The 14,769-nt window shown below is 29.6% G+C and overlaps 1 protein-coding gene across 3 annotated transcripts in view; it reads right to left on the bottom strand.

Annotated features, from left to right (window-relative positions):
- Positions 1–14,769, bottom strand: part of LOC117178871 (acyl-CoA Delta(11) desaturase) — a 67,034-nt gene that overhangs the window by 22,658 nt on the left and 29,607 nt on the right. For 2 of the 3 annotated variants that reach the window (XM_033370384.1, XM_033370385.1), the window contains exons 2-3: positions 6,628–6,854; positions 2,762–2,892 (exon numbers count right to left, since the gene is read on the bottom strand). In XM_033370384.1, coding sequence (XP_033226275.1) covers positions 2,762–2,892; positions 6,628–6,841 — 345 coding nt within the window. In that variant the 5' untranslated portion in view covers positions 6,842–6,854. Of the gene's footprint in view, positions 1–2,761; positions 2,893–6,627; positions 6,855–13,207; positions 13,315–14,769 lie in introns of those variants that run through there. The other variant, XM_033370383.1, reaches the window with a different exon arrangement.

Genomic DNA, 14,769 nt, shown 5'->3' with positions numbered 1-14,769 from the left:
ATGTTGACATCGCTTTTGTAACAAAATCTGTTGTAATTCGTTTTATTCACTGATCTTGAGCGCTTAGCGCCGCATAGCGCTAAAACTGTCCATTTTAAAAAATTTTTTTACGGATATTTCATCCGGCACTTATAACCATGAAAATTATAAAGTTTCAGCTAAATCCACCAAAAGCCATTTTCCCATACATTTAGTGCGGGGTCCTTTAAAATCACTTTTAACACAGTCATTTTATTTTTAACGAAAAAGAAAAATTAATTACTAAAATATTCAACGTTTAATTGCAATAGATGAATTTTTAAGCAAAAAAAAGGAATGTTTAAACGGGAAGATTAATTTTCCATCAAGAAAGACGAGATTTCAAAAAAATATATGAATTTCTAACAAAAAGTTAAATTTTCAACTAAAAACGACTAATTTTTAATCAGAAATTTGATTTTTCAACAAAAATAATGAATTTCCAAATAAAATTATGAATTTTCGCCTAGAATAGATGAACTTGTAACAAAACTATGAATTTTTAGAAGAGTTGAATTTTGAACTTTATACTCTTATTTTCAACAATTGTAAATGCATTTTCAACGAAATATTTGCATCATCAAATACAAAAGGACAAAATTTAATCCAAATAGTTGAACATTAAAATAAAAAAGGTCAAATTGCAATCAAAAATGGAATAGAAGATTCATTTTGACCAAAGAAGACAAATTTTATGAAAAATAAATGATTTTCAAATTAAAAATATATTTTGTCCAACAATTATTGGATGTTTAAATTTTCATTAAAAAAATTTATTTTCAACTAAAATGATGAATCTTCAACTGAAATAATTGAATTTTAAACCAAAAACATGCATTTTCAACTAAGATTAATAGTCTTTAACTAGAATAATTAAATTTCTTAAAAAAGATTAATTTTTAGCCCAGAAGATTAATTTCTATCAAAAAGTCAAAATTTTCAACTAAAATAGATGTTTTTTTTCAACTCAACGTTGAATGGTAATATACACGGTGTCGCTGAAAAATGTTCAGGTTGAACAAAAACGCCAAACAAATCTATCTGGATTACTTTTTCCTACACAATTCACAGATGCTGCTCGATTTAAAAAATGGCGCTAAAAAGTAATTTTTTCATTATTTTAAAATTTTTTGCTCATTCAAATTATTTAGACGTTTCATATTGAATTGGCTTTTGGTAAGTAAAATTAATAAATATCGCCAATATTGTAATAATTTCTTAGGTAAAACTGCTCTTTTCGAATCTGAAATCGGAATTTCAAAATTTTGCACTATTAGATTTATATCACTCAAAAACCACTGAAAAAAGATACGGAAATTGAAAACTCTTTTTTATTATATTTTTTGTATGCAGAAAAATTTTCTGGTACTTTAACCAGGTGACATTTACTCGACAATTACTCGACAATTGCGTGTATATTTGTTACTTTCAAAAATATACTGTACTTTGAACAAATACTGAAAAATTATTATGAAATCATTTTGAGCTCTTAGTATTAAATTTTATTTTAAAATTGATATTTTTTAAATAATGGTAAAACTTGCGAAATTCTATATTTTATTTTCCAGACGCATTTAGAATTTAGATTAAGGTAATATTTAATCCTTTTTTATGCTGATACAATCAGCATAATTTTTTCATTTTAACGTTACTTCATTATTATAAGTGAATCAGTATTCAAATAAAATTTAATACTAAGACCTCAAAATAATTTCGTAATAATGTTTCAGTATTTGTTCAAAGTGCAGTATACTGTTGAAAGTAACAAATATACTCGTAACAGTCGAGTCCCGTGCAATAATGATATATTGGAAAATTGATATTTATAAAGAAGAAACTTTATGTAGGATACCGAAAGAACAGTTTTGCAATCAATTAAAACCATCCAAGTACTAAATGTCACCTGGGTAAAGTACCAGAAAATTTTTCTACCTTAAAAAAATATAACTAAAAAGGAGTTTTCAATTTCCGTATTTTTTTGGTGTGCTTTTTACGTGATATAAATTGAATAGTGAAAAATTGTGAAATTTCGATTTCAGATTCGGAAAAAGCAGAAAATTTTACGTACCATTTTTAAAATTGAGCATTTAGGATTTTGAGTTAAACAGTTTCTTAAATATGTGAATTGTGTAGAAAAAAGAAATCCAGACGAAAATCGAGTGGAAACATGAGAGCTGCAATGTGGATAGAAGAATGAATCGTAGATTATTTTAATCTATATTGAACAATATTTAATTACAAAAGAACAGATTATGGCTCAGACCAAATTCAGCAAATACTTTTATCTATATGTATTGAGAATTGATTTCAATAACTACCATTATGTGTACCCGTCATATCTAAAATTTTAATTGGCAATCTTATTTGCACACAACCAACTCGTCCAACAGGGAAAGTAAAAGGATCTTTCATGATATTATGTTCTGCCACAATAGTCATTATAGTCATCTAATAATAAAGTTGTAAACCAAGAAATTGATTCAATTCAGTGACATAAACATTGTTAATACATGCAAATATTTGGCTTCTTGAAGAAAATAATTTTAAAGGTTGACACGTGAATTTCCGCGTTAGAAAAAATGAAATAAAATGTTGTTTCAAATTATGTCTGCTGAAACTATAACGAGTAACAGATTGCTTTTTTTCTTGACATTGTGTCTACAATATTGAACCATTTCACTAATTATTTACTGACCTTCAACCTGTGTATTTTTTCAGTCAAACACAAATTTGAAAGACTCACCTGGAAGGCCATCGTATTGAGGATGGTCAACAATACTCGAAGTTGCCACGTGGCTTTATAAGATTTATGAGCCCATAGTCTGTGTGCGCCTGCTGTTATACCAATTCCACTGCATTGATACAGGAAGATTGCTGCAGAAGAAAATCTAGTTAGAGAGCTCATTGTGCAGGTTTACGAGCTATGCATGCATCATACATAGCTGATTTTCTTTTATCATTGTGATTGAGCAAAAAATGAATAAAATTGTCGTATTTCCATTTTGTTTAAATCCATTTAGATGCTACCTTTGCTCAAACATATTTGTCATGTTGTATTTATTAGTTGGGTTTGTCCATTATTAATTGTATAGACAGTGCAACATTTTTTAAATTTAAATTAACTTCACATAGGTCAGGTTTGACCATTATTCATTTTATAGACAGTGCAACAATTTTGTTTATTTAAATTAATTTCACATAGGTGAGTTTTTTATTTTAATGATTCATTTTAATGAAACAAAAGACAAAAAAAAAGAAGCAAAAAAAAACATTTTTTTTACCTGCATCGATAACGGAGGAAAAAGGAGAATACATTCTTTAAAATAAAATTAACGTGGGTACTATAGTCAATTCAATTTCAAACATTTTAAATTTTCATCAAAAGAGTTGGATTTTCAAGATAGAAAAAATTGTCAGTCGAAAAAGAAAAAACTGCAACCACATTGTTCAATCTTCAACGGAAAATGTAATTTTTAACCAAATAGTTTAATTTTCTACCAAATGGATGTAATTTCAATAAAAAAAAACGAATTTTTAACAAAACATTTTGATTTTCTACCAAAAAGGATAACTTTTTAACACAATGTACGAATTTTTATCAAGATAATAAATAATAACAACATTGCTGAATTTTTAACGAAAAATATCTTTTGTAACCAAAATGTTCAATTTTCAACTAAAAAAATGAATTTTTAACTAAGAGTTTTTTCTACCAAAAGGTTAGATTTTCAACAAAATACATGCATTTAATCAAACGGTTGAATTTTCAATTTAAACAAAATTATTTTGCAACTAAAGAACGAATAATTCAATTTCCTTTTTTCGAAAAATTAATGTTTAACAAACTAGTAAAATCTTAACCCAACAACTGATTAATTTTAGTCAAATAGTTACATTTTTTGCCGAAAAAGATAAATTTCTATAAACAAATGAATTTACAAAACAAAAAGACGAATTATCCACTGAAAAAGACCAATTTTGTTGAAACGTTAAATTTTCAACAAAATAAGTAAATATGCAACTAAAAAATTGTATTTCTTAATTAAAGAAGACAACATTGATCCGCGAAAAAGATGATTTTTCGTTAAAAGAGTTGGATTTTCAAATTAAAAACATTGTTCAGTCAAGTAAGAAATAAAATTTCAACCACATTGTTGAATCTTTACCGAAAAATGCGATCTTTAACCACATTGTTTAATTTTTAGCAAATAATTGAAATTTCAATAGAAACAGTTAAAAATTGGAATTTTTGACCAAAAAGGATGACTTTTTAACCAAATTGTTAAAGAAAAATATCATTTTGAACCAAATGGTTCGATTTTCAAATAAAAAGATGAATTTTCAATTAAGGGTATTTTCCACCAAAAAAATTAGATTTTCAACAAAATACATGAATATTCAACAAAATGGTTAAATTTTTAATTATAAAAAATTATTTTTCAACCAAGAACGAATAGCTAAATTTTCAGTTAAGAAAATTAATTTTAAACAAAATATTAAAGTATTCAACCAAAACAGATTGATTTTAATCAAATAGTTGCATTTTTAACAACCAAAAAAGATTATAATTATATAATGAGATGAATATATAAAACAAACAAAACAAAAAAAAATAATTCTGAACTGAAAAACAGCAATTTTTGTTGATATGTATGTTAAGTATTCATCAAAATAATGAAATTTGCAACCGAACAATTGCATTTCTTATCTAAAAAAGACAACATTTCTACCAAAAACAGATGAATTTTCATCAAGAGAGTTGAATTTTCAACATAGAAACATTTATCAGTCAAGTAAAAACAAAAAATCAACCACATTGTCTAATCTTTAACGAAAAATGCAATCTTTACCAAATAGCTGAAATTGCAATTAAAAGACAAATTTTCAAAAAAATTTAATTTTCTACCAAAAAGGTCGACTTTTTAACAAAAATGTTGAGTTTTTCTCAAAATAATTAAATTTTCAACCAAATAATAAAATTCTTTATTGAAAAGGATGGATGTTCAACAAAAAATCAATTAGTAGACTACTAAACCAAAATGAAAGCTGAAAAAATAGCACTTCTCTTTTTTATTATAGTAATAGTTATTTCATTTATTTCTGCACTCTTTTAAATTTACTTTTCTTCTTTGATCCCGGCTCTAAAGTTCCAATTGTAAGTTAGCTGTATAGATATACTTTTTGTAATTTGAGGTAGATACGGAGTAAGTAAACATAACTATTTTGACATTTCTTTACAAATTCAATTTTCACATTTTTGTTGACTGAGAAAAGAATGAAACTACAGAAGTCCATGGACACAAAAGTTATGTTGATACAACGTTCTTTCTGTTGAGGATTCAGTTAAATTTCTTGTTGGGCTCTGTTAATTCAGCTCGCTTTCAAATTGAAAAACGAGAAAAGGCGGATAAATGACGAATCGTGGGGTTTAAATAAATACTGAAAATGATTTTTAAACTTAATACAAAGCATGTTTCCAGACTCCGAAACATTGCAGGCTCTGACCTTAAGTTATTTGAAAAAAAAGGTGGAAACATTGTAAAGTTTAACTGACTAAAATTTTCTGAAGGTTAAACGACTAAATGGTTAAACGTAGAAATTATTTAAATTGTTTAAACGTTCAACCGGTCGAACGTAGAGCACTAATTTATTTCTTCAAGTATGTGAGAAATTCTTAATTTAAATTTATTGGACACTTTGAATTTCAAACGTTTTTATATATTTAACGGCTTTTGCAATTTACATATTTCCAAGATTGTGTAGCACCTCTGGCGAAAGTTAAAAAAAATACAAAACACCTTTCAAATCAGAAGTATAAAGAAACAAAAAGAAAGCGAGAGTTCTTGAACCTAGTATAAAACAAGCGTAATTCCGGATGTACGGTATGATAATCAAAACGGGAGCATTCATTGCCTCCCGAGGAAACTTGAAGGTAAAGTCGCGTTTTATTACCAATTCTATTACACTGAAAATTTTCACAATTCTATATTTTCCATTCAAAACCGCACTGTAAATAAACGTATTCAAAGTAGAACGGTTCTGATTTTTAATTTAACTGTCATCTTTTTACCTACTTAATCCTTTTTTTACGTAAGAATTGTGCATGAAAAATAATGACAAGAACGTAATTTTCAAACTGTCATTTTTCCGAGACCATACACGAAATGAGAAGAATCTTCAATATAACTTAAGAATAAATCTTATGCATTTAAATTTAAAAAAAGTTTTTAAAAAGGCGATGAACATTTAGCCTTTCAAAAGGACATCTGAATACTTAATATTTGCATATGTATTTATGTATTTATCGAGCCAGAGCTATGATGAAATCTAAACCACCTTGACAAACAAAATTAAGAACGATTCAGTTCTAACTTGGAGGTAAAACTTTAACCTTCAGTCAGAAGACATTGACTTTCTGTTAATAATATGTGCATTATTTATCATTTTTATATGCCAAATTAGAGAAACTTGCTGATAAAGCAACACGGTCGAAATTATATGTTTTTAAAATATTTGCTGAACTATATTTTAGAGATTGATTATTATCAGCTCTTAAAATTGTGAAATTATTGCCACAAAAATGGAATAAGATATCATAACTGTACAAACCAAAAAGCGTTGTTGCTAGCTTCGCAGATGTGAAAACTAAATATAATCCATAAAGTGCTCCTAGATGGAGATAGGCGAAGATAATTAGATTTCTCCAGACCAGTTGTCTCGTATATTTGACCTCCTTTTTTGGTGAATCCTTCACTACAGTAGGATCAACTGTCTCCCCTTCAAAAAGAACTCCCGTTGGAGCATTCGTGACGTCTGGAGGCATTCTTCCTCTGCTTCTGCAAAAAAGGGCTCAATATTCAAGAAAAGAAATGTCATTTTAGGGATGCATTTAGACTGAGCATTTTTTTACTTTAAAAAAAAAAGTGCGAGGGAGTTCTTCAAAGAAAATATATTTCCTAAGCTTCATTGTAAAATGGTTTGTTTTATATTATGGAATATATGGATTATTTTAAATAACCTTCGGATGTCTTGAATTCTTAAACTATATAGCCTTGATGTTTACAATATTAAGTTTTATACATACTTTTTAAGAAAACCATATCCTCAAGTACATAAATCAAGGAAGAAACCTAGAGTAAGTGATTTTTATGAAGTTATTAAATTATTAAGGCTTCGATTAGTTTTCCTAGACATTTATCAGTGTCACATATATTCGCATTAACCAAGTCCTCCGCAGTTTTTTTACGTATGTTTCGATAATAAAACAATACATTTTGTATTGCAGAAAGAACTTCGATTGGAGAAGGCGAATGATTCAAACACATATTTGTTCATTAAAATGAGCGACGTTAAAGGCATGGATTTGCCGACCTCATTGGGCTAATTTATTAGAAGAAGCACCACATAAATATAATATTTTTACATGCAAATACACCAAAGTTTCGCATTCAGTCAAGTGTCGAGAGTTGCCTTCAAATGGCCTTGGACTGATTTCGGGGCGATAGAGACGAAACAGTGCGAGCCGTCTATCTCGTTTCAAATTGGAATATATATATAATGTCGCAACTGCTCTCGCCCTACTCCACTATGAAACTGCGAGAGCCAGCAGTTCTAGGAAGGCCGAGAACGGGGTGAATGAAAGCGAGAGTTTGGTGTAGCATAAGTTAAAACAGATTTTTAAAAAATCACCGTTAATATTCACTGGTCAAAACATAATTGTATACCGTTAAAGATAAGAGAAATATGAAGAACTAATCCTTGGTTCAATTGAACTGACGCTGTAAAGCATAATAAAGATAAAAAACCTTGCGTCATATCATATACACTCAGATTGCCATATAATGAAAGTTTCGGGTATTGCCTCGCACAATTTCCAGTTGAAATGACTAATATTGCGCAAATTACTCGACTAAGTACTCGCGCACTGCGGTTCAGCATTCCGAGGCGAGAGTCGCAAACTGTCAGCTCCAGAAATTAAAAAGCTTCTATGAGACCTAGAGTGTATATAAACATACTACACACATACATTGAGAAATAATACAGATTAATGTCCATCTATCTATTGGAAAGTTAGAAACAAATATATTTTCTGCAATAAGGCATAGTATATCTTATTGAGCGCATAAATATCTTCTTTTTTAGTAATATTATTTGAATTATTGTTGTTATGGATCATCTCTGAAATCAGTCTTTTTTATAGTACCATAATTTTTACGTTATCGGAATCAAATTTGTGTCTTAAAGTTATATCGGTGTTTATAAACAACATTCACCGCTTTCTTCATATTATTATTTTTATTAATACGAGCCTTTAAAGATCTTTTTGTTTCACACATGAAAGATCTAGGACATTGTTTACAGGAGAAATTGTAAACTATATTCTTCTAATCCCATTTTTGAGGTATTTTTACCTAATTTTATTATAGAACTTAAAGTTCTTTCATTGTAGGGATCTAGCAATATTCTTACTATTTAATATCTTAGATAGTTGTGTAAAATTTTTAAGTAAATATATTAGTATTAGTAAAATAATTAGATATCACTCTCACATCAAGGTATGCTGTGAGAGTGATATCTAATTTTGTTTAAGTGGATTTTTATGTTTTTGTTAATTAACGAAATAGGATAATCATTATTGAGCAGTACCTGCTTAATTATTTGAAAGATTTTAAAGCGAAAATTATTATGAAATAATAATATTGCTCTGTCAACAAGACGGGTAAGCGATATTTTTTTCTGTTGGATATGACGACGTCAAAGAAAGTTAATTAGTCTGCCTGATATCATTAGCTTTTAGAACCAATTAGTGATAATATGATTATTATATCTAATTAACGCCACGTCTAAGAAATTAATACTTTTACTCTGTTCTAATTCAAACGTAAATTGTAAATTTTTATTATAAGAATTGAAGGTCTTGATAACTACATCAACATGTTTTTTTAACGCCTATGATCGTATCATCGTCATATCTGCAATAAAGAAGAGAAACACAATCATAAATATTTTTAACTTTTTCAGATATGCTTCTTTCAGATCATCTATTACAATGTCCACAAACAAAGTTGAGATTGGTGAGCCCATTGGCGTACTCAAAATGCGTTCATAAATATTATTATTTAAAGTGAAAAAGGTACATTCAAAAACGAACTTCGTACAATTGATAATATCATGAAATGGAATTTTAAATTGATTGTGAATAAATATAACTCTCTTTTATAAACTTTCTAAAACTACGTTACCAGGGAGATTTGTAAATAAACAGTTTTGAGTTTTTTAAAATTCAAAACCGTCATTGATATGTGAAATAAGGGTTGAATGCAATGATTTCGTTCATCATAAATTCTTTTAGCCAGAAAATGTGTTGGGCTATTAACAAGAGAAATACCAGGACGAAAAGGAACATCTTGTTCATGAATTTTTGGCAAACCATAACACTTAGCTAAAATTGTGTCAATTAGAGAAAGTTAATTATTTTGTTAGTCGTATTTTTTTAACTTATTGTCATTCAGATTGTTCTAAAAGTGGATTTTTTAAACAAATAGAGAGGTTACCTTTGTAAGCATTAAAAAAATATATCGGGATTATTTTTCAAAAACGTTCTTATCTTCTTTAGTTTTATTATTTTATGTTTCTATCTTCTTTTGACATATGATCATCTCTCTTCAAAGTGTTATTAACATTAATAATTAATTTGTCTCTAATTTAATTGTTAAGGACATCGTGCAGATCTGACGATTGAATTTATGGTTACACAATTTTTGTTTGCTTTTACACAACATTCTGATTAGAAAAAGATTTCCCAAAGTCATCGAATGATTTTGTAAGGAATTATAAGAAAAAGATCCTTAGAAAGGCGTTTTGTGATTTGTAAAGGTGAAGTAGGGTAGAGTAGGGTTAAAAGTACCAGGGGGAAAAAGTGTCACATACGATAACACAAAAAGAAATAATTTGTAAGGCGGGATCAAAAGTGGCTAAAGTTTATTTTTCATGACACTGCGCCTAAATTAAATTAGAGATTTCCTTGGTTTTTGCGTAAAAACAAATATAAGACATTAGAGTTAAACATTTTATAATATGTGGCACTTTTTTCCCGCAGCACTTTAAAGCCACTCTACCCTATGCCTTCCTAAGTGCATTCCTTTATAATTAATACATTTTGTATTATTAGCTCAGATTACATTTTTTTGACTCTCTAACCTCGACCATATTCAGTCTTCTCAATGTTGTGATCAATGTTCACGTCGAAACGAAGACCGGAATATAAAAAACAATTACGAATTTTCACACAGCAATATAATATGTGTAATTAACAACTTTAAAATTTAAAGTTTAGCCATACTTAAATCTGAAGGTAATTTTGAAATGACCCATAGCAATGAAATATTTCAATTAAAAAATAATATTTAAAAATTCGAGAAAGTGTGAAAACTTTTTATTTGAAAATAATTTAAACTGGCTAGTTTTTTATTTGGATTCCGAATTATTAAAATTATAATATCAAAACGATCAGTCTCTGGAAACAATCAAAGTCAACATTTTATAGAGCAACAATAATGTCTAAAATATATCATAAAATTTTTTTTAAAATAGACTTTTACTAAAACGTACTAAAATGAAATGAAACATATCGAAGGCATTTTTGGTTAGAGTTGGATTTTTATTTGATCATTTTGCACGGGGCTGTCCCGGTATATATCATCAGTCACGGACGCATTTTTATAATGCAATCAAGTGATCTGATGAGAGAGGTCTGCCCAGATATATTGGACAAAGCCTGGTATCTACCACATCATTGACGGACTGAGTTGCAGTCAAGTACGCGATGGGGGGACCTACAGCTTAAGGTGGGTTCCGAACCACCAGAACCTCGGTAAAGGTACATTGAAAAATTTCTAGAGGTACCGGCTCAGGGATCGAACTTTCCACAAGAAACTATTTAGTTTATGTTTTGTACTTTTTAATAAACGTTTTTTAACAAAAAAATAATTTTTAATTGATAAAAAAAAGTGTCGAATCATAATATGAAAATCGAAGGAGGGGGTCCACTCAAATTTGAGCTCCACTCTTCAAGACTCCTTCATATAGGGGACTCCGGTTTACCATTGACCCCATGTTCGATACCTCCGGTAAACTGGAGTCCCAGTGTATTCATATTATTGTAGTTTTCTAAAATTGCAAAAACCTTGGGATGAAGGAAACTCAAATTCAATAAAATTTTGCATTGTCATATGAAATAAGTAGGTATGCAAAATTTCGATTTGATTGAATATATGAGACTGTATCAAATTTAGAATACAAAAATTGACGTAAACAACTGAATCAGTGAAATTACCACTGCTTGAATCAGTATTTTGAGTTATCACTGGTGAACCAGAGATTTTACGATTTTGACTTGAGGAACCAGTGGATGAATTAACTGAAACAGTTACTGAACTATACCAGTCAAACCAAATGATATTCAAGCAGTGATCGTACCAGGGACATAGCGCTCCACGCGGAAACGCAACACGTTAACAGAATGACGCATGACGGGTCTTCCCACCTTCAGGCGAAATATATTATATTGCAGCCCGGCTCTCATTTATTTTTATGATTTTTTTTTGAAGAGAATGCAAAGTTCAGCTCTAAAGTGATGAATGATAAGTGTCATACGAGCTAACGGACGACAACGCCTAATTAAGCCATTGCAATCTTACTGACTGACAGTGACATAATTCTGACTGTTTCTACCAGTGAGATTTCACTGGTTCATTTTGAAAGAGCATTTCCAAATTTGAAATTCACCACCAAAAAACATTAATTTCTAAAAAGGATTCTAACTTTCAAACGTAATCAATTTTAGAATCCATCAGTGTATGATTCCTGAAGATTTGCAAGTTATCTATAAATTTCTAACACATTGAAATTTACGTAATTTTAATCTAAGTATTAAAATTCAATTATAAAATTCTGAATTGAATAATTTGACTACAAAGTTTTAAATTTATAAACTATTTACCATGATAGAATCATCAACGCGTAAAAGAATTTTCAGAATAAAAGTAATGAAAAGAGTACCTGATAATTTTCGTTAATTCCAAAACATAAAAATGGTCAATTTTCAAAATATTGTATAGCATTACATTTTAGGCCTTTTCACTTAATTCTTAGCATTACTTTTTTTTTTAACACTACACACAATCTTTTATAATATATGCACCTTTGCACCTGACTACTGGACTACACAAAGTGCCTGTTTAGATATTACGTCACTATTAATCAAAGAAGGGGGATTAAACAGAGTGTGATTATGTGTTTGATAAAATGGAGGGGAATCTATGAATAACTAATAAATGACAATATACCATCAAATGATTATAACTGAGCAATGGTCCACTTCAGTTTAATGCATCATTAAATAAGTATGTTACGAACTGGTCATAAAAACAACTCCAGAAAATATCAAAAGTAGGTAGAGCCAATTTTCTAGAAAATCTTATATAGTATTATAGGGTAATAAAATATAGTAGCAGGTCAAATCGTATTGATCTGTGGTTGAATGACTCATCAAAATTTGGAAGCCATTTTTGGAATACCATTTCGGCCAATTCTTGAAAATTAGATAAATCTTTAAATATACTAATATTACATCATTTTTCATTAAAAATTCATCGATTGTATCATATTATAACAAATTCAAAAAAATATGTGTATTTGTTGTTAAGAAATTATAATTGTTTTGACATGGTAACACTGAGTTGTCTAAGATTGTTTGTATACTTAGCAACACTTTCTAGAATATTTTTCAAGGTATATAGAATACTTACTAAGGAATATTGCGATTTAAAAATTAAATTTCTATACAAATCAAGTTATTATTTTTATTTAGAATTAATATATATTTACTCCCCAGATTAGAATCAAATTTGAGGCTTGCCTAAATCGCATGACAAAATTACCCAGTTTGGATACAAAACAACTGGCTTTAATTAAAAATAAATTATTTAGTGGAATCATGAACAGAATGTATAAGTATATGAAAAGTTTAGTATAACGTCCTCAACATAATTACTCAAGCAATAATATGTTCGTACGTGGATGATGGCTCATGATAAATTGAGGTGGTAATCTTTGCTGATATCATCAGAGATGACAAAGTTTAAGAGAAGCACGCAGCGTTTTCGTGATGAATTCACAAATAAGGTACCTGATGAAAAATGTCAAAAGTGTCCTCCATGCCGAGGGTAAGAACATGAGTCGCGCACGTCTGCGAATCCGGAGAGGAAGATACTCGCTCGATCGGGACCAAGTATCGACTGCCAGCGGATTTAACCGAGAAGCAAATGTTGAGAGGGTTGTCGAAGCGCAGACTCGAATAACCAAAACCACCCTCTAGGATCTTCGATTCTTTTGCGCATATTCCACTGCATAAAGGAGAATTTTTTACGATCACAAAACCAGGACACATGTCCCTCACCCAATAAATCAATTTAAAAATAAAAAATTGAGAAACTCAAACTAATTTTTAATTTTTCTTTTTACCGAGAAGTCAAGCCATTACTAGGCTTCAAAGTGCTCTGTGGAACTAAAAAATGTATCAAAGTAGGATCTTTGTGAACAAAAAAGAATCCGCAACAATGAAAAATGATGTATTAAAAAAGTAGCATTTCTAAATCAGTAATAAATTAGTTTTTAAATAAAAAACTAGTCTAAAAAAATACTTTAATCTTGAAGAACAACGTCCTTAAAAGGAAAATTTCTTTCATACTTTTCTGTATGCATATAACTGCCTTCAAAATTATCGAAATATTGAACTAGGTATTAAATAATATATTCAACGAAACTGTTTTTCTCAAGTTTAGGCTCTCGAAGATGTGATGAATGTATATTAGGGTTGATCGAGAAAAGCGAACCCTGGAAATCCACATGGGAACTATGTGGTATAGTACAGTATAAGGGGTCAAAAAACATTACCTAAAAAAATTAAACTTTTTTTCTAAATGATTAAAAAAGATGACTAGATATTTAGATTTGAATATAGTAGGTCTATGAATACGACTTGGTTTCCTCTATAATAATTTAAGACGATATAAAAACCCAGAATAACCTCAACGTATGACTAACAATATGGAAAATACACAAAGTAACATTTTTTAAATCGAATTTACGATAACAATTCTATTCTTTTTTTTTTATTATTATTATTACACCATTAAGCCATTTCCCTTTCGGGGTAGGCGTGACTCAGTCGGCAGGGGAAAGGAGTAGTGTGTGGAAGGGATAGAGATTTTTCAGATTGATCCAGAATTCTCGTGCTATTTAAGTAAATAACACGTTCCTTCCGCAACACTGCTCCGACCCAGGTTGCTGATCAATCTCTCTAGAAATCACCTCAAGCGAAGAACCTCACGAAGTCGTTATGTAAGGTTCCCTACTTGGGTCCATTAATAGCCAAGGTCTTTGTTTCAGGCGTCGTTCACTCTACTGACACTCTTTTTATTAACTATTTGCCGGCATACTTTCCTGTCCTGGCATACTACTCTAGCTTCTTTCATGTCCATGCATTTTTTCATGCAGGCTCTCGTGTTTCCATGACTTCTTATGTCTCTTCTAAGTAGGGTCTCATTCACACATTCTAACCATTCTTTCTGCGGTCTACCTCTGGGTACGTTGCCATTTACTTTACCTTGATACAATTGTTTCGTTATTCGTTCATTTGGCATTCTCTCAACATGTCCGAACCATCTTAACCGATTTCTTTCCCATGTG

Source organism: Belonocnema kinseyi, chromosome 8 (assembly GCF_010883055.1).
Source record: "Belonocnema kinseyi isolate 2016_QV_RU_SX_M_011 chromosome 8, B_treatae_v1, whole genome shotgun sequence".
In the NCBI taxonomy this organism is placed as follows: Eukaryota; Metazoa; Arthropoda; class Insecta; order Hymenoptera; family Cynipidae; genus Belonocnema; species Belonocnema kinseyi.
The sequence above is the reverse complement of the archived record's forward strand: the minus strand, read 5'-3'. Positions and strand labels throughout refer to the sequence as shown.